Source organism: Mesoplodon mirus (genome assembly GCF_964341445.2).
Source record: "Mesoplodon mirus genome assembly, chromosome: 17".
Taxonomy (NCBI): Eukaryota; Metazoa; Chordata; class Mammalia; order Artiodactyla; family Ziphiidae; genus Mesoplodon; species Mesoplodon mirus.
In genome coordinates this window covers 78,048,820-78,075,121 of record NC_138993.1, presented here as the reverse complement: position 1 = coordinate 78,075,121, position 26,302 = coordinate 78,048,820, and the positions used below count along the sequence as shown (strand labels likewise).

The window sequence follows — 26,302 nt, the reverse complement described above, 5'->3', positions numbered from 1 at the left end:
TTTCACAAGACAGGCACTATTGTGTATCTGTCGTGTTTATGGTAACATACATATTTTTTAACCCCAGTTCCCCATCACATTTAGGAAACCCTTCAGTCCAAAATTCTGGTTTAAAAGCTCCTGATGGAAGAATATAAATCAGGTGGCTAAGAGAGGATTCGCCCCTGCAGCCAGGCCTAGACCAGCAGCCCAGACACGTCCCAGGGTGTGTGTGATGCCTTGGGGCATCAGAGCAGTCTCTGTGAATATCCCTTCGGCTAAGGCTCAGGATGACAGCCCAGGGGAGAAGCCGGGGTCTGTGGCCTCGGCAGGAAGAGAAACCTGCTCGAAGTCCCAGCCAGGCCCCCAGAGCCCAGGAGCTGACGCCGAACTCCTCACCCACCGCCCGCGACCCAGACCCGGGCCTCAGGGCCGGCACCAGGCACCCCTTCCCCAGCTGCCCTCTTCTCCCTGTACCCCAGTGACCCCTGACTCATCCCATTCAGTTGGCTGCAGAGGCCAAAGCAACACGTGGGGATGCTGTCTGATGCCCGTGACCCGAGGGCCGGGGCCACGTCTCCTGGGCTGGATCTGGGAATGGGTCGTCCAGGCTCAGCCACACTGGGGGCGGCCTGTGGGGGAGCTCGTGCACCGTCCACGTCCACCCTTGACAGACGGCCCCGCCCAACAGGGAGAGGCATCCCGGACTTCCTTCCGTGGGGGGCAGGGGGCGGGGTGTTCTCCCACCAGCTTGTTGCTGAGTTAGCTGCTCCCAGCGCTCACCTATCTGTAAACTGCGTTGGTCTCGCTTTTCTCATTGATTTGTAGATCTTCGTGAAATGAGAAACTTAACCCTCTGTCTTAAAATCAACTATACTTTGATTTTAAACAATAAGACAGAACGTGTACACACATCTCTTTCCGATTTGTCTTTGGCCTGCTTACCTAATGTGTTCCTGTACATGTATGTGCACGTATACGTGTGTGCACACATGTATGTGTGTAAATGTATGTGTGCAGGTCTGTGTGTATCCATGGATGTGCGCGGGTGGATGTGTGTTTGTGTGTACATGGACATGTGCATGTATTTAAACATTCAAAGTATGAAACTTTAGTGACACTGATCACATTTCTTGTCCTTTATGGCTTCTGGAATTTGTGTTCTGCTTGAACATCTTCAATATTCAGTAATACATTCATCCATACTTTCTTCTAGAACTTTCATGGTTTTGCAAGATTTTAATTCTAGTAATTTGAATTACTTTATTTTTTTTATCATAGTCCCTGTGTTCTGTTCTTTACCTGTGAAATATTTGGAGGGAAGAAGATAATCCTTTCCTTTAGGAAAGATCGAGATGAATTCTGAATAAAGCTGAATTAAGAGGCAAAGCCTGTATTAACATTATTATTGATTTTATTTAATATTTTTTACTATAAATTTTCCCTGGTAATCAAAATTGGAAAAGAGGTTTTTCCCAAATTATACAGAAAAGTAAATAAACAGTAAAATTACCGTAATCTACTCCTCTACTACTAGAAAAATCCTGAACACTCTGTAATACACATTTCTAGCCTCCATCTTCTCCTTTATGTAGTTAAAATAACATTGTGTGTAATTTTTAACAGCTTTATTAATACGTCTCATTTCACACAATTCACCCGTTTAAAGTATATAATTTAACGGCTTCTAGTCACAAAGTTGTGCCACCACGACAGTCTCAGAACGTATTTCATCCTTGAGAGAAACCCTGCGCCCCTTACACTCACTCCCCAAGCCCAGCCCCCGGCACCACCAACCTGCTGTCTTCTGCCTGTTCTGGACGTTTCATATAAACAGAATCGCTTGTGGGAACCACGGTGTGGCCTTTGGCGTCTGTCCTCAGGGCTCACCCGCGCTGTACTGTGTGTCAGGGCGTCATTCCTTTTTATGGCTGAGTAACATTTCACTGTATGTTTTATTTATCTGTCCATTAGCTAATGGATATTTGAGTTGTTTCCACGTCTTAGCTGTTATGACTAATGCTGCCATGAACATTCACGCACAAGGTTTTTTTTACTGTGGTAAAATATTCGTAACGTAAAATTTACCACCTTCCCCATTAGTGTGTAACTCATGGCACGAGGGGCATTCACGTGGCTGTGCCGCCTTCGCCCCCACAAAGGTGACACCTGTGACAGGTGTTCCCATTCCTGTGGGGTACACACCCTGGAGCAGAAGGGCTGAGTCACGTGGCAGCTCCATGTTTCTCCTTCTGAGAAACACTATATGTGGTCTTGACTCTGTTTTACAACCTAACACAATGTAGGGCACTTTTCCACGTCATTAAAATTCTCGGTAAACATGGCTTCTCATGACAAAACGGGAATGAAGTCAACAGGACCAGTACCAGTACTGGATGAATTTTTAAATTAGGAAGATAAAAAGAAAAGCTTTCCAAGTCTTCTGCCTGAGCCGTACCTGTCTACCTGGCAGGGGGCCTGGTTCCCAGGTGATACCCGTCATTCCCAGGGGGCCCGGACACTCTTGGCCGCGGTTCGGATCCTGCCTGGGAGAGGGGGTTCCCGCCTCTCCCGGGAAGGACTGACCGCATGTCCCAAACAGAACTCAAACGACTTTCGGCTAAAGTTACAAATCCTTTTTCTGTCTAAATGTTTGTTCAGTTACTTACCCTGAAAATCTGTAGCCAGAAGGACTAATGCGACAAAGCATTGCTTTTCTGACAGTTAAAGACCTTTGGATCAAAGAAAAATGACAGACAAAGGGCCTTCCTGACAAACGGCCTTTAACAGCTGCATATACGAGGGGCGTGTTAGGTGCCTTACGATCTCTCCTGTCGACAGCCAGCACACTGTCCAGGTTCCACCTTGTTCCCATCCTACAGGTGAGAACACAGCCTGCAGGGCTGGCAAATGGAGAGCTGGGGCTCCAGGGTGGCCACACACCAGGGCCGGAGCCTTCACCTCTGGGAATCTCAGTTAAAAACCATTCCCTCCTTCTACTTTCCCCGCCAGGCTGAGCTTCCTGAGAGCAGAGAAGAGATCTTGATCACTTTGGATTGCTGAAACTTAATACCATATCTGGCAAAAGGCAAATACTAAAAATACAAAACGCTTCCACCCCGCCGGTCAGCAGTGAGGCAGGCTGTCCACGCCCCCCAGACGGGGTTCAGCAGGAAGAGGAACACACACCCCCAACCACGCCTCAACATGGGGCTGCTGGCTTTAAAAAATAATTAAAGGATCCAGAGACTCATATTATCAGATATAAAATGTCCAGGATACGACTGGAAATCACTCAGCACACCAAGAATCAGGAAAACCACAACTTGAATAAGACTCCAACATCAAGACCCGTCATCATTAGGATTATCTGACAAAGATTTGAAAGCAGCCATCGTAAAAATGATTCAATAGTACTTAAAAAATTCTCTTGAAACAAGTGAAAAAATAGAAAATCTCAGCAAGAAACAGAAGTTATAAAAAGAAGAATCAAATGGAAATTATGCTACTAAACAACATAATAACCTGAGCAAAAATCTTGCTGGGTGGGCTGAATAGTAGAGAAATGACAGAGGATGGGACCAGTGGACGTGAGGACAAACGGACAGAATTTACCCAGTCTGAACAACAGGCAGAAAACAGACCAAAAAAGAAGCGTCTCAGAGACCCGTGGGACAACAGAAGAGCCACGTTTGCACCACTGGGGTCCCAGGAGGAGGGGGCAAGCGGGACTGAAAAGAAAACACCTGAGGAAACAATGGCCGAAACTCCTAAACTAGGAAGAGACAAGAGACACAGAGCTGCAGCTTCAAGAAGATGAACGAACGCCATACAGAACAAGCCCAAAGGTATCATGGGCCGGAGGTGTGTGTGCCCCCAGAGTCATCTGGAGGTGGGGCCGGTGCTGGAACCAATGGCCTTTATAAGAGAGACCGGAGGGCTTTGCAGCCTCTCCACCTCCCCTACCGTGGAGACACAGGAGAAGACAGCTGCCTGAGAGGGCACCAGTACCCTAATCTCCGGCGCCCAGCCCCCGGGACTAAACGTCTGCTGTGTAAGCTGCCGCATCTGTGGTGTCTGCTGTAGAGCCCGAACTAAGACACCAAGACACAGCGTCATTAAATTTCTGAAAACTAAAGGCAAAGTCTTGAAAGCAGCCAGAGAGGAGCCATGCGTTACTTGTGGAGAAACACAGATCTGAATGACAGCCGGTTTCTCACTGAAGCCATCGGAGGCCAGGGAGAAGCAGCACAGCATTGCCAGGCACTGGAAGAAAGAAACGTCCGCTGCGGACTGATGCCCGGTGGCCACGTCCTCCAGCGGGAAGGGAGATAAGACTCTCAGATAAGGAAACCGAGAGAACCTGCTGTCGGCAGCAGACTAACCATGAAAGAATGACCAGAGCCCTCTAACAGAAAGGAAACAGAGCAGAAGAAACCTTGTACTTGAGAAGGAAAGGAAGGTCAGTATTTCAATAAACAAATGACCTGAAGCCAGAAAAACAGACCGTGAACTGAAGTACGGCAGCAACCCTACCTGGCGTGTGCGCCGGCTCCCGCCTGGATGAGCGTGGGCAGGACAGCGATGAACAGTCCCAGCTGCACGTCCTGTGTCACCAGCATCCCCAGCAGCACCGCGCCGTAGTCGATGTCGCCTGCTTGGGGAGAAGTCACTAAGAGTGCGTGGACTCAAGTCGGTTAACCTCAACACACGCTCAGAACACGCGGCCACCTACCTTCCTTGTCACTGCGGGTGCTGCCCACGAGGAACTTGGACACCAGGGGTGTGCTCGACAAGGACAGGCAGGTGGAGATAAAGACGCTCTGGGTGGGTCTGATCTGTAGAAGGTGGCCCCAGACCAAGCCGAAGGCCACCATGAGCAGAGTCATGTAGCAGGGCCCCTGCAGGGAGATCTTCCACACCTGGGAGAGAGCACAGGGGCGTGCACACACCTCAGTGCCCACGGCCCCGCAGAGCACGTGCACACCCGCCCAGGAACCGGCTGGCCCCGCAGCAAACACACCAGTGCAACACCATGAAAAGCGGGGGCGGTCACACGCGGTCACCGAGTGCTGGACGTGGCTAGGGACGAAGCACGCCCTCCACCCTCTCCGCGTCGTGCACTGCCATCCTCAGAACGCAGCTGGGGCTGGGGACCCCCCGCCCCCTCTTCCAGCGGAAACAGGACACACCTGAGCGGCCCAGGTGATTCACGAGTAAACGACAGACAGTCGAGGGCGCGAGCATCCTCAGTGACAAGGCCCGGGAAGGATCTCGCAGACTCGGGCGGCTCTGAACTGTCTCTAATCAGGCCTCTAGGAGATTTCACAGAAGACTGAGAGGGGCCTGCCAGCAACTTGATACTTCAAAACCCTACCAAGTAACTTCCCACCGTGACAGGGTCACACGGGTAGCCCACAGGCAGGAGGGCCACCGGTACCTCAGGCTGCGCTAAAGCTGTCAGTCATTTATCGCTGAGAAATAAAAGAAAAATAAACGTGGACTTCTCGTGTAGTTACCAATGGATATAAACTTTCTGCACGCCGAGCCCACGGGCCTGCCTACGAAGGGGCGCGATGCGCTCCTGGTGCAGGTCAAGGCTCAGGGCCGCCAGGCGGGGAGCAGCCAGGCTCGGTGGCGCCAGGGACGTCGGAGCTAGGGGACATTAGAGACCCCAGCTCACCCCAGACCCAAAGGCACCCAGTAGGGGCCGGTCCCCGCCCAAGCCCCTGCCCTGACTTACAGCACACACCTGCTCCCACGAGCCCTGACTCAGGCTGCACCCCCGGCACAAGATCCCCAAAGCCTCACAGAAACATAGCACACTGAGGAGGGCACGCAAACATCCCGGTGAATGACGTTGATTTCTTATTTAACCCTGAACGCCACAGTGCTGGGGAAGATAGTTATGAGACTCTGGACCCAGAGGACACCTGAATCCTCCCAACCCCTCAGAGCCCAGACGAGGACGCGCCAGCTGAGAGGGCTGCGCCAGGGACGCGGGGGGACCAGACCCTGCCCCTCCTCACCCCTCACCGCGAGGTAACACCGCTGCTGGCTGTGAACATCTGAACGCACGTGAACACCGAGGGGTCCAGGCTGCGCATTCACAGGGCTGCCTGGGAAGACCCTCCCACTCCCAGGAGACCCCACAGGTCCTCGCCAGGCCCCTCTGGCCCAGCCACAACACACATCTCAACGGAATTAACGGGAAGAATTTGGCCACTTCCTTTAGGACCCAGAGAAGTGGGCAATTTTCTTTATACTTTGGATTCAGAAATTAACACATGGAGGTGATTGTGCCAGAAGGATGAAAAAGATACCAGAACTGACTCAGGACACTGTATGAGGAGGAAGGCTGACAGGAAGTGAGGCGTCAGTGGATGGACAAATGGAGCTTTAACAGAAAAAAAGGGGGAGGGACTTCCCTGATGGCGCAGTGGTTAGGAATCCGCCTGCCAGTGCAGGGGACACAGGTTCGAGCACTGGTCCGGGAAGATCCCACACGCCACGGAGCAACTAAGCCCATGCGCCACAACTACTGAGCCTGCGCTCTAGGGCCCGCAAGCCACAACTACTGAGCCCGCGTGCCACAACTACTGAGCCCACGCGCCACAACTACTGAGCCCGCGTGCCACAACTACTGAGCCTGCGCTCTAGAGCCCACAAGCCACAACTACTGAGCCCACGTGCCACAACTGAGCCCACGCGCCACAACTACTGAGCCCACGCACCTAGAGCAAATGCTCCGCAACAAGAGAAGCCACTGCAATGAGAAGCCCGTGCACCACAACAGAGTAGCCCCTGCTCACTGCAACTAGAGAAAGCGCGCGCACAGCAACGAAGACCCAACGCAGCCAAAAATAAAAATAAATAAATAAATTTATTTAAAAACAAAAAGAAAGAAAAAAAGGAGGAACTGGGGAAAGGGGTGGGCATGGCCGGGCACAGCTGCTCCCTGATGGCAGCGCAGGCTCAGGCCGAGCTTACTTCCCTTCCTGTAGGAAGCACGCTGGTGGTCAGAGAGGACTTGGAAAGCAGCATCCACGGTTGTTTGGCACATTATTTCCTGTGCTTCTGGGCTCCTTCTGTGTCGCCACAGTCACACTATATGCTCACTTTTTTCTTCTGAAGTTCAGCATTTAACATTTTTTTCTTTGTTATTGCACATTCTTATAATACTTTTAATGGCTACATAATACTCCATCCAGCAGCTACATCAGAGCTTAAACTTTAGACACTCAGGTTGCTTTGGATCTTTTATAAAAATGCTACAATGAGGAGCTAAGGACCTTGTAGGGGCTAATTTTAAAAAACAAAAACCAAAACTTGGGCTTGACTCTTCCCTTTGCCTAGAAACCCAGGAGCAGAACCACCGATGAAAGGATGTGAACCTGGCAAGGCTCCTGAATCAAACTGCTGGACTGCTCCCCAGAAGGGGCACGAGCTGTCACTCTCATCCACCTGGTGCGAGGGCGCCCAGTGACCACCCGCAGAGTCACTGAGACCCCTGCTGACTCGACACTGGTGTCCTAGTTAAGCTGGTGGGCAAAACGGGGCCTGGACGGAGCCGCCCCTTCCTGTAACCAGCAGCTTCCCTGTCATTCCCCACACACCCCCATCTGCTTTCTCATCAGCTTTTTCCTCTTCTGTGACCTGTTCAAACACAAAGTAGCCTTTCATGAATTCACTTCCAACCTAACTCCGTTTCCATTCTCGAATATTCTGGCTTTCAAAGTAATCATTCTAAAAGTCAACAAATTTAGGAGGAACTGTTGCTTCCACTACTTTAACATTTATTCATACATATGGCCCTAAATACCATTAACCTTTCAGATATTTTCATCTTACAGTGACATAGCAATAATCAAAATTTACCACTTATTTAGGAAAACGAGGAGTTTTTCCCCATAGTAACACTGAACGTTCCACCCCTATGATATTTCAGCCTCTACCAGCGTTGGACCCTCTTGGAGGGACTCAAACATCAGTAAGTTTGGACACAGCACTTCTCAGACCTGGTTTGGAATTAGCCACTGAAAGCTAATTCCATTGATTCACCGAATTTTCACTCTTTTTTTTTTTTTAACATTTTATCTTTTGGAGTTTATGTTCCAAAAATAGCATCAAACTACAACACCATATTCTACCCTAAACAGACCTAATCTGCTGGGCAAGTCTCCAACAAATGTGGATGGTGATTGCAGGGCATGTTAATCTCAGTGGGGCGATGACACAGGCACACTGGTGGACTCACCTTTCTCAGCTTCTCTGGGGAAAATTCTAAGCCAACGAGGAAGAGAGTAAAGAACACGCCAAATTCTCCTAACGTCTCCACCTGCACAACTGACTGAAAAACAAGAAAGTTTTAAAACCGTAAAACTTAACATATTTAAGATATCACGTGTACTTCACAGAACCATCTTGTCCTAACATACTCAGTGGGATGCCACCAAAAAGACCAGTATTTAAAAAAACAAACAAACAAACAATGATCTGAATTTCCTCTATATCTGAGATACTCTGAACTTCCTGATGGTAGTGACTTCTTTCCTTTTTCTTGATTAGCCGGAGGAATAATTTTATTTATTTTCTAGGAAATAGCTCATGAATTCACCCGCTTTCAAGTTCATTAATTGCCACTGTTACTTCCATTACTTCCTTCCATAGCTTCCTTTGGGGACGGGGAGGCATTAAACCTCAGTTTAACACTTAACTAACAGGAGTGCTTTACTTCCCTTGGGTCTGGGTGAGACTGAGTGTGGGATTTTCTCCTGGACCCCATGTGGCCACTCCCCACAGGTCCTGACGTACAGTGCCCCTCATTTGCTATTTACCGTCAACGTTCCTGCACTATAGTAGACAGTGTTGTTCATACCAGTCCATTTGGTACTACTTATATTATTTACAATTGAGGTTTGCATTATGGCCACTAACTTTTTGATTTTTTCAATGTTCCCCGAACACGTGAAAATGGAGTCCAGGCCTTCGTGTGTCGGTGTGCCCCCCAGGCCCCACCATGCACCTCCTCTGTCTCCTGGCTGTGAACACCACTGATTTGCCCTCTTTCTATCAGCACATTTCCTCCTTTCACTCTCAACCTTTTAGTCACTATTTTTATTCAATCTCGTTTGTTGTACTTTTTTTCCTGACACCGTCTGCAAACATGTATCTTCATAGAGAACTTTGTTCCACATATATTTGCTATAAAACAACATGTTTGCTCTCAATTCTTTTATGTCTTCTGCTTTTTATGCCTCCTTACTGCTACTATTTTTTTTCCCTTTTGAAAATTAGGCTGCAACCTGACTTCAAAGTAACACACTTAAACCTATACTTGTTGACTTAGAAAATGAAAGCCTGTTACTCCCTACGAGGAAAAGATAAATACTGAAGTACAGTTATATACAGTTAGACTCTCTCCATTAACCACTCCCACTTCTGGCTAGTATGATCTTGGATTTTTATTTTGGTAATTTTATCTTGGTATTTTTGTTCGTTTGTTTGGGGGTTTGTTTTTGATTTTGTTTTTTGTTTTTGGCCACACCATGTGGCATGCAGATCTAGTTCCCCGACCAGGGATGGAACTTGGGCCCCCTGCATTGGGAGCGCAGAGTCGTAACCACTGGACCACCAGGGAAGTCCTGATCTTGGTATTTTTATCTACTGTAATTATATTATTTTTCCATGGTATACATAATTTATTAAAAAATACAATATTCATTGTATCCAGTTGGATCTATTACCTAATTATTTAGCCTTAATTCTTTGCTTATGAGCTATCTTTGCTGTTAAGTAAAAAGGAAAAGGAAGATACATTTGTGTTTTCCAGGGTTTGCAAATGTTCTGGAAAGGGAGGGATGGGACAAGGTCAGGCAAAGATTTTTCACCTACAGCTTTTTATACTGTTTCAATCACATAAAAACTACCTATTCAAAAAGCTGAGAGAAAACCATAATTCACAATGTTCTTTTCAGCACTGTTTACAATAGACAGGACATGGAAGCAACCTAAGTGTCCATCGACAGATGAATGGATAAAGAAGATCTGGCATATATATACAATGGAATATTACTCAGCCATAAAAAGAAATGAAATTGTGTTATTTGTAGTGAGATGGATGGACCTAGAGTCTGTCATACAGAGTGAAGTAAGTCAGAAAGAGAAAAACAAATATCATATGCTAACACATATATATGGAATCTAAAAAAAAACGGTTCTGAAGAACCTAGGGGCAGGAGAGGAATAAAGACGCAGACGTAGAGAATGGACATGAGGACACGGGGAGGGGGAAGGGTAAGCTGGGACGAAGTGAGAGAGAGGCCTGGACATATATACACTATCAAATGTAAAATATCTAGCTAGTGGAAAGCAGCCACATAGCACAGGGAGATCAGCTCGGTGCTTTGTGACCACCTAGAGGGGTGGGATAGGGAGGGTGGCAGGCAGACGCAAGAGGGAGGGGCTATGGGGATATATGTATATGTATAGCTGATTCACTTTGTTATACAGCAGCAACTAACACACCATTTTAAAGCAATTATACTCCAATAAAGATGTTAAAAAAAAAAGTTGAATTAAAACCAGGCTTCCCAGAGGCCACCCTGCTGGGTGGTGGCTACACTCATCCTCCTCACCAAGGTCCAGGCTCTCAGCCTGCAGCATCCAGGTACTTCCCACCTGGCAAAACAGTCTGCTGTGAGGATCAGTCAGTGTGAAGGCCGCCTCGACCCCCGTGTGTTGTCCAGTGGGGGGAACCCTCAGGACCCTCCAGACCCGGTGCAGGTGGGCTAAGCCGAGGAGGGGATGAGGCTGCAGGTGGAGCCCCCGCTTCACCGACTCCCGTTCTACCCAAAGGGGAGCATCAGGCAGGGGGGGGGGCACACCGTGGCCCCTTCCCACACCCTGCACTCCAGGTTCCTCTGGGGTGGGACCAGGACACCTCTACGTGGCATTCTCTTTCCCTCTGTCCACATTGCGTTTTCTTTTCAAGGACCCAGCTTGAAGCCCACAAGGCTTGGGACTCTTTCCTCACTGTCAAAAGCACCAGCAACACAGGACAATGCTCCCCTCAATCTGCTCAGCAAACAGCCTTCAGCAAGAGCAGCCTCAGCACCCACATCCTCCCAGGCCTCCAGACACCCACAGCCAGGCTGGGCCACTGCTCACTACTTTACCAGCTTCTCAGGGTATTAAGCGTGGGTTTTTGTTTTTTTTAATTTTTATTTATTTTCTCGCTGCATTGGGTCTTCATTGCTGCGCGCGGGCTTTCTCTAGTTGCGGCGAGCAGGGGCTACTCTTTGTTGCGGTGCGTGGGCTTCTCATTGCGGTGGCTTCTCTTGTTGCGGAGCATGGGCTCTAGGCGCACGGGCTTCAGTAGATGCAGGGCGTGGGCTCAGTAGTTGTGACTCGTGGGCTCTAGAGTACAGGCTCAGTAGTTGTGGCGCACGGGCTTAGTTGCTCTGCAGCACGTGGGATCTTCCCGGACCAGGGCTCGAACCCGTGTCCCCTGCCTTGATAGGCGGATTCTTAACCACTGCACCACCAGAGAAGTCCCAAGCATGTTTTAAAAATACATTTAATCCAGGATTTTTAGTTCCTTTCAGTGTCCAAATAATCCAGTCCATAATATTACTGCAAACAGAATCTTTAAAACTAATATAATTTTAAAGACACAAAGAGGATCATTTTGTCTGGTCAAGCTGCTCACTCATTAATGAACAAAATGACTTTTTTACGCTTTAGAGATTCCTCAGGAAACTTTAAAAGACATCTTGTTTGATGTGATTTATAAGAAACTGCTACCTTCATTAATTCAAGTTCAACAGACACTGAACAGTTCAGTTTTGTTCTTACCTTAATACTGTTGAGTCCGGAGGGCCCCAGAAGCACGCCGCAGATGATGTAACCAAACATGGTCGGCAGTCCTATCGCGGTGCAGAGCCAGCCGCACGGTAAGGACAACATCCCTATGGCGACGATGTCCTAAAAGAAGGATAAACAGACAAGAAACACACGTAAGGTAACAGGCAGCAAGAGAAAGGAGAAGGCAGGGTGGGACGGTACCCTGACCTCACTGAGGGGGAAGAAAGGCAAGTGAGGGAGCCGAGGGAGGGTTCTGGGAGCAGGTGAGGCTCGCTCCTCAGCGTCTAACGATTACAACCGTGTGTCTGTTTCGCGTAGAGCCCGTAACAGTCCTCTGAGAACTGTGAGCACGAGGACTCCCCTCAGGGCTCGAGTCCGGGAACCCTTCCCCACTGTGTTCCCATGGCACGAAGACGATCTAACCTTCACGGTATTAACCGGTCCAGAAGAGACTCGTGGATGGTGCCAAGGCTGCTGGCCCGAGGGTGGCGGGGAACGGGGTACTCACGTGGCCTCAAGACGCCGCCCCAGAAGCTACGCTACGTACAAAGGGGAAGGGGGGCGACTGCGCAGTGGAGGCCCTGACCCTCGCAAAGGGCACGAAGTCGCGTTCTCAGACTCAGCCCCTCCCAGTCCCCACCTGGTCAAAACCAAGGAAGGCCACACACGTGCTGTCTTTTACCTCTCGATTCAAGACAGCAGTTCAGGGATCAGCCCCTCACACGGGACAAGCCCGTGGGGACCGCTTATCTATCTGCCCCTCGGCTGTCTGTCCTGGCAGCACCTTGAAGACTGAGTTCTTTGCCTCGGTCTCTTCTCCTGAACAGATGCCAGCGTCAGGGAGTTTAGCTGGAGACCCAGCGACTGATGTGGACCCTGCGCAGGCTGCACCCCGTCACTCGCACACCTGTCACTCACACGGGCCAAGTCCAAACAGTGATCCCGAACCACAACCCTGCCGACCTCGAGGCAAGAATTCCACGTCCTCCCACTAGACCGGCTCCCTCCAAGGGTGCAGGTGTGCACCTCAGGCCGCCCGGGGCGCCAGCCAGCCGGCGCCGGAGAAGGCGGCCGCGCCCCACGTCGACACAGGCCACACGTGAAACCACAGCCAAGCCCTCCCTGCCCCTTGAGAAGGAGCTATTCTAGCGAAGGCAGGTTTTAGGCCGCGGACGTGGGTGCCAGGCGGAGGCGCAGGCTACCTTTATGAGGTGGGGGTCTGCCCGCGGGATGGTGGCGTCCCTGGGCTTGGTGAGGATGTACTGGTTATTTTGCGAGTCGATGAGCATGCTCAGGCCCAGGTCCTCCTCTACCTCCCGGTTCGTGAGGTTCTGCTTGGAGCTGGCCTCGTCCTCTTCCACCCGCAGAACTGCCTCAAAGTTGACCCCTCTGACCTGTAACAATGACCAGTGTTGTGTCACTACAACGAATCAGACGTGTTTAAGTTCAAGGTCAAATGTTAGAGAGTAAGTCCCGCACAGAAGAACGACAGGAAGGTTTTCAGCATTCTGTCAGGTGTGATGGAAGACCAATAAATTAGAAAATTCAAAGAAGTTTTCCAGTTGAAAAGTGACTTAAGGATGGAAGTGCTCAGGATCTCTACTACTTCCAAACACCTACTCTACCTGATTCAGGGCGCGGCACTGTGATCTGCAACAAGAAACACACATTTGGTCTTAGACCCCTTTCCCGCTCACAGCCCCGAACCCGCGGGACTTCCTGGGCGATCAAGAGCGACGCAAACATCTTGTCCTACATTTGGTCTTTTGGCCTCAGCTCCTGAAATCGCTCCAGAGCAGCAGAGGTGAAAGGAGTGTGCTGTCCTTCATAATAAGCCCCTTGCGACCTCACCTGCCCCCGGGTGAGTGAGGGGTGGCGGAGAGCCCCCGGGTACCCACGGGAGGGGCTGGTCACCAGAGGAGCCGGGCACGTGACGAGGGCTGAACTTGCAGCTCCACCACGGCCTCTGCGAGGGCAGAGGGGCTGAAGGCCGAGTTTGTCAGGAGCCTAAATCACGAAGCCTCCGTGAAGACCCTTCAGGCATGAGCTCCCGAGAGCTTCCAGGCTGCTGAACGTGTGGGGGTGTCTGGGGGAGGCCGCCGTCCCCCACGCCCTGCCCTGTACCTCCTTCAACTGAGCTGTGTCCTTCGTGCTGACCTGCCAACCTAGCAAACGGACTGAGCTCTGTGGGCAGCGCAGCAAACGCGCTGGCATCTGGAGTGGGGGCCGCCTTGGGCTGGGCCTGTCCCCACAGGGTCTGCGCCAGCCCCATGGGGCCGGTGCCAGGCTGAACTGAACTACAGGACGCGGCTGGCATCCCAGAGGACCGGGGGAGGGCCAGTGTGGAAGAGCCCGGAGTCATGGAGGGCAGGGTACCTGGTGAGCGGGGTAAAGGCAAGGACACTCTTCCCCAGGCGCACGGCCCTCACACACCCAGAGCCTCCCCCGCCCCGGGGTCACTGAGGGCCCCACTCCCCTTCCCTCTCCAGCCTTGCTCTGGTTTGCGGTCATTACCTAACCCTTTCCTGAGTCCGTCCCAGGACTCACAGTCTGACATGCTGCTTGGGACCCAAAGGTGGTTTCCTGTAAGGAGCGAGCCTCTCCCCGGGCAGATCTGCACCGAAACGTGGCCGTCCAGGGCCAGCTTCCTGAGACCGGAGCCAAGGCCGGGGAAACACATGAGCTGCTGGGGGCGGGGGCGTCGGGGATGGGGGCGCTGACCAAACACGGGGCGGGGCGGGAAGCAGAGGAAACCGGGCAGGTCTTCAGGGCCACACAAGTTACTTGCTACGGCACACACGTGCTTTAGCCTCATCTTCATTTTCAGCCTGCACTACCGTACACCGCAAACAAGTCCAAGTGCACATCCTCTCAGTGGCTCGGCAGGCGGAGAGGACCTTGCCGTGGATGCTACTCACCGACTTGTTGTCATCGAACGCGCGCTCCTCCGTCTCCTTCTCCAGACGGTCGGCCGCCCTCCTCACATCCTCGAGAATTTCATCCAGGAGGGATAAACTTTTGTTCCGATGCTGCATGCTTTTAAGAGCTTCAACCTGATGTTTTTCTGCTGCCAGAAGTTCCACATATTCCGCCTCTTCCTATTCATTTGTAAGAAATGAAGAGTGGTGTTTATTACGAAGGAAACCTGGATGACCTGCCCACACCGCGAACATGGCAGGGGAGGCCGGGTGCACCAGGGCACTCAAACTTCTCAGAGCAAACCCTGCAGGAAGGCTACTTACACACACATGAATGTAACACACAACCGTAAAGAGACGCTCAAGGTCCTCTCTTCACACGAAAACCACCCGCTGACCCTGATGCTGTTCCAGCCACTGTGCCTACTGCATGTGGAAGCCCAGCTGTGGCACATGATTATTTAGCTAGACATTTCTAAGCGGAATACACAGTCGAATTCCAAGTTACCAAGGGGAGATGTTCCAGGAGAAGCTGACAGCATCACTTACTTGCACAGGTGATGCGTGGTGCTGGGAACAGAGTTTAACACATGTACGGCACACAACCGTACTCAAGCTTGAGGGATCTCAAATGAAATCCCTACCACTTGCTCACGTTTGAGGCGGAGTGGGCGCCGAGCGGAGGGCGGCCCCAGGCACGGGCTCGGCCGTTTTGCGGCCTCTACTCAGCGCCCCCAGCGCCTGAACCGCCTCAGACCCGTGAGGCCAGAACCAGCAGAGAGCAGGCGTGCGGGGTCAGTGCCACTCAAACTCATGTTTGTTCTCTGTTCTACCGTAAAACTACCACAAACCGACACCCCTGCGACTCCCTCTTTAACGCCAAGGAGTTTAATGTCCCACCCGTGCGAAGGACCTGGTGAGGCGGTGATCCCGCTCGGAGGGGGCGGTCTGTTTCCAACAACAGGCAGGATGCCCGAGTCCAGGGGGCTACTGACTCCATCACCATATTCCTACCCAAACTACCACACTTGGGTAAAACAAAGTTTAATAATTTGTATCTTCTTTACTTTTTAAGCTGTATAATATTGCCATAGCCTTTCCATGAAGACGAAATGATACTTCGTATATTTAAAGTGCCTGGCACATAACAGATGGCTTAAATGATAGCTTTAAAATGTTATATAACTATCACAGCTGACGTAATAATAGTTTCTTCTCATCATTTTAAAAGTATCCTTCAGGGGCTTCCCTGGTGGCGCAGTGGTTAAGAATCCACCTGCCAATGCAGGAGACACGGGTTCGAGCCCTGGTCTGGGAAGATCCCACATACCGCGGAGCATCTAAGCCCGTGCGCCACAGCTACTGAGGCTGTGCTCTAGAGCCGGCAAGCCACAACTACTGAGCCCATGCACCGCATCTACTAAAGCCTGCGCCCCTAGAGCCCGTGCTCCACAACAAGAGAAGCCACTGCAACGAGAAGCCCGCGCACCACAATTAGAGAAAGCCCGCGCACAGCAACAAAGACCCAACGCACCCAAAAGACAAAAATAAATAAATTTATTTAAAAAATAATAAAAACTAAAAATAAAATAAAAGTATCCTTCATCAAAATCCTTAATTCAAATGTATACGTTTGTTTAAAACTACCTTTAATATTTTTGTTTTCAGCATGTGGGCCTTGAAGAAAGTCTGCCTTCACGCTAAAAGTAATTCTTATCAGAAGCTCAAAACCTGGACAGCAATTACAATGGGCTTATTTCCACGTCAGTTCACTGGGGGAACATGAGTAACTCTTTTCAGTACCCAGGGATTTCCACCATGGAGGAAGCATGAGAGACCCCTAGAAGTGCTCAAACGTGGCTCTGCTAAGTGACTGTGCAAAGGGACCGGCTCTCCTGCACCTGCTGAGCCAGACCGGAGGCCCTGGGCGGCTCCCACCTGCCGAGCCGCCCTCCGCTGGCGCACCCCGCCCCCGCCCTGGGCCCACCTTGATGGCTGCCTTCCGCAGGGCCTCCAGGCGCTGCCTGCTGCTCTCCTTCACGTTGACCACGTCCCTGTAGTCGCCCTGCAGGGCTCTCTGGAGTCCGTGGATGGCCTGGAAGACTGAGTTTTCACTTTCATTCAGCTCTTTCTGGAAAATTTCAAACATGTGCACCTGAAACAGCTTCTCTTCGTCCGAAAGGCTGGCATCTTTTTCCACTGCTCTGACTGCACTTTTCAGTTTGTTAAGAACCACAGCCTTCTGGCGAAGAAGCCCGGAGAGCTTTCTGCAACCGTCCAGGACCCACTGTCTCCTCTGGGTGACGGCCGCCCCTTGGCCCCGGCGCAACTCGATGGCGTGTCTCACCACTTCTTCGTGCTCCGCGCCGCTGGCCAGCAGGTGAAGGAACGGGAGCCACACCCAGAGGTGGCTTTTCCCCGGCACCTTCATGATCCGATTTCAGGGACAGGGCAAGGCAGTCCAAAGATTCCTGCTAAGTCGGGCTTGCATTTGAGATATGCATTTTCAGCTGAAAAAGAGATTTATTGACACATATAGTTGAATGATGACTCATTGCTATTGAGATTAAAGTTTTAAGTAATTACTAAAAACTATCACTTTTCCGAGGAAAATGTTATTTTTCGTAGATCAACATCTGAACTATCTGCTGCACTTAGATTACAATCAAATACTGAATTTAAAGTATGGTGCCTGATGAAGAGCTGAGATTAAAGATTACATCTGAATTTTTTTTTTTTTTTTTTTTTGCGGTACGCGGGCCTCTCACTGTTGTGGCCTCTCCCGTTGTGGAGCACAGGCTCCGGATGCGCAGGCTCAGCGGCCATGGCTCACGGGCCCAGCCGCTCCGCGGCATGTGGGATCTTCCTGGACCGGGGCACGAACCTGTGGTCCCCTGCATCGGCAGGCGGACTCTCAACCACTGCGCCACCAGGGAAGCCCAATTACATCTGAATTTAAAAGCAATTTTTTAAAGTGAAACCCGGCCTCATATATCTACTAAATCTACCATGTGCAAAAGATAAAAACCAATTCCATTTAAGAGGGTCCACATATCAAAGGCCGGGAAACACCACCTGCTTCCCCCATCACAGACGAGGGGCCCTGGAACCAGGTCCGAGGGGCTGGGAAATGGAGCCAAACTGCTATGAGCTGGCTGGGCCGTACCGTCTGCTTTCCTGAGTCACCCGAAATTCCATCAGATTTCCAATGTCGGTCTACCTTTACGTGCTAACGAGAGGTCAAGGAGAGAACAGAAATCGCACACTACAACCACACTCAAACACTGTCTATCGTGCAGATCCAGGCTCCTCCTCTTTGCCCTTATGGAAGACTTCCAGCAGTGCCCGTGGGCTCATCCTGCCGGCGGGGCGCAGACAGGACCCCGGCCCAGTAGCGGGGGGAGCTGCAGCTGTGTCGCCCAGAGGAGGGCTGACCGAGGCGCAGGTGGAGCGGGGTCAGCAGGGTCACCAAGAAAGAATGACCTCGGAGGCAGGAAGATAGAGAACCAAGACGGAAGAGGTGACAAATGCAGGAGAGCCCAGTAAGACGCGCCCTGAAATACACACACTGAGCCTGGCAACTAGGCCCAAGTCCTTATGCCAAAAAGAAAACAAAACAAAACAAAACCCACCGTTTCCAAGGAATCAGGTTATTCTAGAATGTATATATTTTCATTTCACTGGTAATCCCAATTCTAATGAGTTTAATCTGGTTTCCCAGGTAAAGCAGATTAGCAAAAATAAGTGTGTGCACTTCTGGAGGTAGAATCCTGACCAAACCAAGGAACGACAGCCAACAGAAAGTGGACCCTGACAGAGCTTACAAAGACACATGTGGGGACGCAGCAAAGAGCAGCAGCCGGCGGTGTGGGGGGGCGACCGCTCCATGCACCTCAGCAGACCCTGAAGAGGCGACCGCTGAGGCCAGGAGAGCCACCCGTGTTCAGACAACCAGAAGTCACCCACGAAAGACCGCACACTGGCTCACCATTCTGGGTAAAAAGTCAGGAAACTGTCCGATTTCAATACTTGTTTAGATACTCTGGGTCCCAGCCTCTCCCGGAGGATCCACGGATGCAGGACAGCACGCTTCCTAATGAGGTGGGAGAATCGAGTAGGGCTGAGTTACTGAGTTCACTGGCACAGGTTTTTTTTTTTTTTTTTTTTTTGCGGTACGCAGGCCTCTCACTGCTGTGGCCTCTCCCATTGCGGAGCACAGGCTCCGGACGCGCAGGCTCAGAGGCCATGACTCACGGGCCCAGCCGCTCCGCGGCATGTGGGATCTTCCCAGACCGGGGCACGAACCCGTGTCCCCTGCATCGGCAGGCAGATTCGCAACCACTGCGCCACCAGGGAAGCCCTGGCACAGTTTTAATACAACCTTAAGTAAATGCTACCACCTTAAGCAAACAAACCACCGATCAGTCACACAGACAGCCGGCAATATCGCTGATCTGTTATTTTATTGACTCAACTGCTAAGCTCCTACTGTTGCAGGGGAAAGAAAGAATTCAAGCACTACTTCAGACGTGCACACATTTAATATTCTTCAGAACCGAGACACAAATTTCAGGTGCTCTGTTAACTGCACAGACCTAGACACACACATTTTCTCCAAAAGATCTCAGAAAGTGATTCTTCTACAGATTTCAAACTTCAGGAAAATAAACTGCTGCACAGCTGGTATGTAACACCCCTCCATCCATTGCGGGCCCCTCCCCCGGACAAGTTCCTGAAGTTAGCTATCCCTATCCCCAAAACACCGAAGACAGCTATTCACTTTTATGAAAAACCTCTGAGAATTTTAGTTGTAGTCATACTAATATTTCCACTGAAAAGAGCTTTTACCATGAACATGAAGCTATTTACAGACCTTAAGATATGAACCACTCCTTTTTCATAAACATCTCATTTTACCTTCAAACTCGGCTACCAAATCCTAGAGACTACTAAACTGTAACATGTTTTTTTCAATAAATAGTGTTATTTTGTTATTGTTATTTTTAATTATTAAAAAAACACTGTGGATTTGTTGTGGTTTTATAACGAATTCTTAAAATTTCCACATCTTGAACGGCTGACGCAGTAACCCGGGTGACCTCAAGGCCGAGGAGAGCCTGCCACGCTCACGCATGATGCCATTTACACAACTCCTTTTCTTTCTTCTTCTTTTTTTTGGCCGCGAGGCTTGTGGGATCTCAGTTCCCAGACCAGGGACTGAACCTGGGCCCTGGCAGTGAAAGTTCAGAATCCTAACCACTAGGCCACCAGGAACTCCCTACACAACTTTCTTAAAATGACAAACTGCAGAGATGGGGAAGGGACAGTGGGGGTCAGGGCCCAGGGAAGGGGGAGGCGACGGCTGTGTACGTAACAAGGCAGCAGGAGGGACCCTGTGGGGTGGACGTGTTCTGTGCCCTGACAGTGGTGGTGGCCACACACGTGTGCATGTGTGACAGAATCACACAGATCTACACACAGAGTGTGTGCATGTGCCCTGGTGCATCCGGATCGGGCAGTGGGCTGTATCTCTCCCAGCTCCTGCTTATGATAGTTTTGCAGGAGCTCCCACTGGGGACACTGGGTGAAGGGTCTATAGGATTTCTCTGTATTTTCTGAATATATCGAATTTTTTAAAAATTATTGGAGTATAATTGCTTTACAATGTTGTGTTACTTTCTGCTGCACAATGAAGTGAATCAGCTATATGTATACCTATATCCCCCCTACCTTGGACCTACCTCCCACCCCCGCCATCCCATCCTTCTAGGTCATCACAGAGCACCGCGCTGAGCTTCCTGCGCTTTATAGCAGGTTCCCACTAGCTATCTATTTCATACATGGTCGTGTATTTATGTCAAACCTAATCTCCCAATTCGTCCCACCCTCCCCTTCCCCCACTGTGTCCACATGTCTGTTCTCTACGTCTACATCTCTATTCCTGCCCTGCAAATAGGTTCATCTGTACCATTTTACTAGATTCCATATATATGCATTAATATACGATATTTGTTTTTCTCTTTCTGGCTTACTTCACTCTGTATGACAGACTCTAGGTCCATCCACATCTCTAAAAATGAGCCAATTTCACTCCTTTTTATGGCTGAGTAATATTCCATTGTATATATGTGCCACATCTTCTTTATCCATTCCCATGTCCTGGCTATTGCAAATAGTGCTCCAATGAATATTGTGGTACATGACTTTTTTTTTTTTTTTTTTTTTTTTTGCGGTACGCGGGCCTCTCACTGTTGTGGCCTCTCCCATTGCGGAGCACAGGCTCTGGACGCGCAGGCTCAGCGGCCATGGCTCACGGGCCCAGCTGCTCCACGGCATGTGGGATCTTCCCGGACCGGGGCACAAACCCATGTCCCCTGCATTGGCAGGTGGACTCTCAACCACTGCGCCACCAGGGAAGCCCTACATGACTCTTTTTGAATTATGGTTTTCTCAGGGTATAGGCCCAGTAGTGGGATTGCTGGGTCATATGGTAGCTCTATTTTTAGTTTTTTAAGGAACCTCCATACTGTTCTCCATAGTGGCTGTATCAATTTACATTCCCAGCAACAGTGCAAGAGTGTTCCCTTTTCTCCACACCCTCTCCAGCATTTATTGTTTGTAGATTTTTTGATGATGGCCATTCTGACCAGTGTGAGGTGATACCTCACTGTAGTTTTGATTTGCATTTCTCTAATGATTAGTGATGTTGAGCATCTTTTCATGTGCCTCTTGGCCATTTGTATGTCTTCTTTGGTGAAATGTCTATTTAGGTCTTCTGCCCATTTTTTAATTGGGTTGTTTGTTTTTTTGATATTGACCTCCATGAGTTCTTTGTATATTTTGGAGTTTAATCCTTTGTTCGTTGCTTCATTTGCAAATATTTTCTCCCATTCTGAGGGTTGTCTTTCCATCTTGTTTATGGTTTGCTGTGCAAAAGCTTTTAAGTTTCATTAGGTCCCATTTGTTTATTCTTGTTTTTATTTTCATTACTCTAGAAGGTGGGTCAAAAAAGATCTTGCTGTGGTTTATGTCAGAGTGTTTTTCCTATGTCTTCCTCTAAGAGTCTTATAGTGTCCAGTCTTAACATTTAGCTCTTTAATCCATTTTGAGTTTATTTTTCTGTATGGTGTTAGGTAGTGTTCTAATTTCATTCTTTCACAAGTAGCTGTCCAGTTTTCCCAGCACCACTTATTGGAGAGGCTGTCTTTCTCCACTGTATGTTCTTGCCTCCTTTGTCATAGATTAGATGATCATATGTGCATGGGTTTATCTCTAGGCTTTCTATCCTGTACCATTAATCTATATTTCTGTTTTTGTGCCAATACCACACTGTCCTGATTACTGTAGTATAGTCTGAAGTCAGCGAGCCTGATTCCTCCAGCTCCATTTTCTTCTCAAGATTGATTTGGCTATTTGGGGTCTTTTGTGTTTCCATACGAATTGTAAAATTTTTTGTTGTAATTCTATAAAGAATGCCATTGGTAATTTGACAGGGATTTCATTGAATCTGTATATTGCTTTGGGTAGCATAGTCATTTGCACAATAATGATTGTATATTTCTCCATCTGTTTATGTCATCTTTGATTTCTTTCATCAGTGTTTTATAATTTTCTGAGTACAAGTCTTTCGCCTCCATAGGCAGTCTTATTCCTAGGTATTTTATTCTTTTTGTTGCAATGGTAAATGGGATTGTTTCCTTAATTTCTCTTTCTGATTTTTCATTGTTAGTGTATAGGAATGCCAGAGATTTCTGTGCATTAATTTTGTATCCTGCAACCTTACCAAATTCATTGATAAGTTCTAGTAGTTTTCTGGTGGCATCTTTAGGCTTTTCTATGCATATTCTATAGGATTTCTCTGTATTATTTTTTAAAACTTTATGTGACTCTATAATCATCTCAAAATAAAGTTTTTAAAACTCTATATAAGTGCTTCCTGTTTCCCACTACACCCCTATTGTGTGTAATGTGCACCGTTTACAATGCAGAGCATGGCAAACATGCCTGTGACATTTTAATATTTTAAAGTAGGAAACGCCCTAAAACCAAAGGTTTTCAGGATGACTCAACTAAAGTGAAACCCAAGGTTACTTTTCATTTAGTGCGATAGCAAAAATCAATACTTTGAGCACAAACCTTCCCTCCTAAAACTTTCTATTTATGCATATTCCAATGTTAATTAAAATATAACTCCCCAACTTTGTCAAATTTCTAGCAGGTTTTGCTTGTTTTTATAAAGGCAGAACAGGAATCCCAAAACTAACTTTAAAATCGATGAGATTATTTGATTAAGAAAAAAAAATTGTAATAAATGATTCAGAATAAAAAGGCATATGGGTTCATTATTAAGCCTACTCAAAAACAAAGAAACTTCCAATAATTTTACATAAAAAGTCCAAGATCTGGGGCTTCTCTGGTGGCGCAGTGGTTAAGAATCTGCCTGCCAATGCAGGGGACACAGGTTTGAGCCGTGGCCCAGGAAGATTCCACATGCTGAGGAGCAACTAAGCCCATGAGCCACAACTACTGAAGCCCACACACCTAGAGCCCATGCTCCACAGCAAGAGAAGCCACTGCAATGAGAAGCCCGCACACCACAACGAAGAGTAGCCCCCGCTCGCCGCAACTAGAGAAAGCTCGTGCACAGCAGCACAGCAGCGAAGACTCAACACAGCCAAAAATTTAAAAAAATTTAAAACAAAAAGTCCAAGACCAGGTTTTTTCAGAGCAAAGTCACCAGTTTAAGATTCCTCTCTCGCCTCCACTCTGAGTTCTATCGAGGCTGCAGAGTGTGCAGCACTCTCCTGGGACACCCGCTGCTGGACCACAGAGCTCTAGACCATTGCTGGAGGCCCTCTGGAGAATGGGGGGCGGGGAGGCAGCGCCCCTGTTTTTCCACTTTACACACTGGGCTAAAATAAAATGCGAGAACCTGGCAGCCCTGCCCCCCAGCCTCCTGCACACGTGTAGCCAGAGGCCCCTCCATCTCTCTTCCTCAGGACCTTCCAGACCCACCACCTCAGATTTAGCAGATCCAACTGCTTAAAGTCAGTCTGGTTTATTGACAGCAGCCTCTGTCTGTGGGCAGAGGTCATCAGGACCAGGTGGGACACAGCTCCCGGGACAGCCCACCCTAGGGGCCAGCTGTCTACCCAGCTGGACCCAGACCCTAAAGTGGGGAGGGGGGCTGACCTGGTATGGGAGCTCTAGGCGGGAACTCCAGAGCGAGCTGCTTGGATGGGGCAGGATCAGGGTTAGCAGGTGCAGGACCTCTGGAAAAAGGAAAGCAGGAGGGTTGTTTATAGTATCTCTTCCTGATGCCACCAGAACTTCCAGGCCAGGCACAAAACGGGCAACAAAGGGGGGAACTTGTGGAAAGATCCAAGGAAGCAAAGAAACCCCCAGTGGAAGCAATCTATCTACCTCAATGTAATCTGTGGAGGATTTTACTTGAAAAGCCTATTTTACACTTTAACAAGTTAGATGATGTAAAGTCTATTTCTTAAAAGATAAAGCACTTATAACCACTTATAAGCACTTATAATACAATTTATGGTTCACTTCTAATCAGTAAAATTGGAGAATGAGTTTAAAAAAGGGGAGAGGAAGGAAAGAAGAAAATTCTTACGGACAATAAAAAGTTTTAAAGTATTTAATGTTAATTAAACTGTGCAAAAACCCAGTATTCCGTTAATAATCCAATCACTGAGACACTATCTTTTCAAAAAATTATATTATAAAGGAAATTTGGGACCAGTAAGACAGTACGACGCTCTGGCCGAAAAAATGGTCAGAAAAAAGTATAAAAAGGCTGTGAACTCAGTAACGTTATTCGCCATCGGTTCCCCCGGCTATGGGGCGCCGAGCGCACACAGCGCAGCCCGAGGGGAGCGCAAACCCAGGACGGGATGAGGCCTGGCGCTTTGGGAAAACAGGCCCTTCGACGGTTACACTTTAGGAACAACATTTACAGACCGGATCCTTGCATCTTCCCACCCTTAGGAAAGCGCTAGAGTCATTCACGGGGATACCTGTCCCCGTGACAGACAGCGACCCTCCACGAGGCCCCCCTCCTCGGAGCGGCTCCCCGGAGCTGGATGAGGGGCTGTCCCCGAATCACGCGGAAACTCGGGGCTCACGTCGTGCGTCCTTTTCAGGGGACCTGGGACCTGGCGGGGCCGCCTGACACCTGGACAAGAGCGTGAACGGGGGCCACGGGTGAGGTCCGACGGGAACCGGGGAGCGGCGCGCAGAGCCGGAACCCCGAGGGGCTCGTGGAGCGGCGGCTCCTCCGCAGATCTGACCCGAGGATCAGGCGCCGGGAGAGTGTAGACGGTCCAACCGAGTGGCCCGCAGCGTCCGAAGCCTCGCCAGCTCCCGCCCGCACCCCCATCGCGCCCTCCCCGCAGCCCCGGGGCCGCCGCCAGGTGCGGGGTCCGGTAAAGGGCGCTCAGGTGCAGCACCGCTCTCGGCGCAAAGCCCGGAGGAGGAGAGAGCGGGCGGGGGCTGAGTGAGGCCGAGGGGACGGAACATCGGGAGAAGGGGGAGAAGGGGGAGAGACCCCTGGGAAGGAGAAGGGGAGACCTCTAGGGAGCGGAAGGAGAGACCAGACACAGACACCCCAGGGAGGGGGAGAAGACATCCTCGGGAAGGGGAGACCCCAGGGGCAGGGGAGACCAGACTCCCGGAGAGGGGGAGAAGGGACCCCCAGGAAGAGGAGACCTTGGGAGGAGAGACCCCGAGGGGAGGGCAGACCCGGGAGGCGGAAGGGAGACCAGACCCCGGGGAGGGAAGAACTGACACCCACGGGAGGGGGAGACCCCCGGGGAAGGGAGGGGAGGAGAGGGAAGCCCCGAGGGCCGCACTTCAGGCCGGACCCGAGGCCCCGCGCCGAACGCTCACCCAGACGTTCCGGCCGCGCCGCGTCCTGGGCCCGGCTTTCCGGAGGGGAGGACCGGGACGCGGCTTATCCGCATCCCTTTCCAGGCGGCGGGGCCGCCCCCGGGGCGGGGACGAGGACGGGGACGGGGTCGGGCACGGGGAGGGCCCAGGAGGCCCGCAGTGCTCTTTCGAACGCCCTCTGAGCCGACGCGGCCGAGAGGGAGTCGCGGCCCCTTTAAGGAGGCGGGGTTTGGGTTCCGTCCACCCCAGGGCGGCGCGGTGCACGCCCGGGAGTCGGAGGCGCAGCGGGGCCTGCATCCCGGCGGCCCCGGGCGACGCAGTGCACGCCGGGAGTTGGAGTCCCGCCGTCCTGGCCTGACCTGTCGTTACGTTTCGGGCAGGCGGGCGTCCTGCCGGGAGATGCACTGGCCCGGATCGCGCCTGAGCCTTGCCGGTGGTTCAGAGCGGCCGGAACGTGGACTTCAGGGTCGAGAATGGCAGGGCTCCCGAGCAGGGCCTCGGGTTCCCCGCCGAGGAGGGCAGAGTCTCCCAAGCGAGAGCGGGAGCCTGGAAGGTCTTTGAGAAGGAGGTGTGTGTGCGAAGCGGTCACCTTTTGTCCCGAGGACAGGACTTGGATGGGAGGGGGTCAGGACTGCGGG

General features: G+C 50.4%; 1 protein-coding gene across 4 annotated transcripts in view; it reads right to left on the bottom strand.

Moving 5' to 3' along the window:
* TMCO3 (transmembrane and coiled-coil domains 3) overlaps window positions 1-25,858 on the bottom strand; it is a 31,320-nt gene extending 5,462 nt beyond the window's left edge. Inside the window, exons 1-10 of one of the 4 annotated variants that reach the window (XM_082602570.1) lie at window positions 25,665-25,858; window positions 23,955-24,034; window positions 18,751-18,855; window positions 16,750-17,272; window positions 14,763-14,942; window positions 13,047-13,238; window positions 11,836-11,964; window positions 8,237-8,329; window positions 4,715-4,901; window positions 4,516-4,636 (exon numbers count right to left, since the gene is read on the bottom strand). In XM_082602570.1, coding sequence (XP_082458696.1) covers window positions 4,516-4,636; window positions 4,715-4,901; window positions 8,237-8,329; window positions 11,836-11,964; window positions 13,047-13,238; window positions 14,763-14,942; window positions 16,750-17,193 — 1,346 coding nt within the window. In that variant the 5' untranslated portion in view covers window positions 17,194-17,272; window positions 18,751-18,855; window positions 23,955-24,034; window positions 25,665-25,858. The remainder of the gene's footprint in view (window positions 1-4,515; window positions 4,637-4,714; window positions 4,902-8,236; window positions 8,330-11,835; window positions 11,965-13,046; window positions 13,239-14,762; window positions 14,943-16,749; window positions 17,273-18,750; window positions 18,856-23,954; window positions 24,035-25,664) is intronic. The other 3 variants (XM_082602573.1, XM_082602571.1, XM_082602572.1) reach the window with 3 other exon arrangements.
* Between the last annotated feature and the right edge of the window lie 444 nt (window positions 25,859-26,302).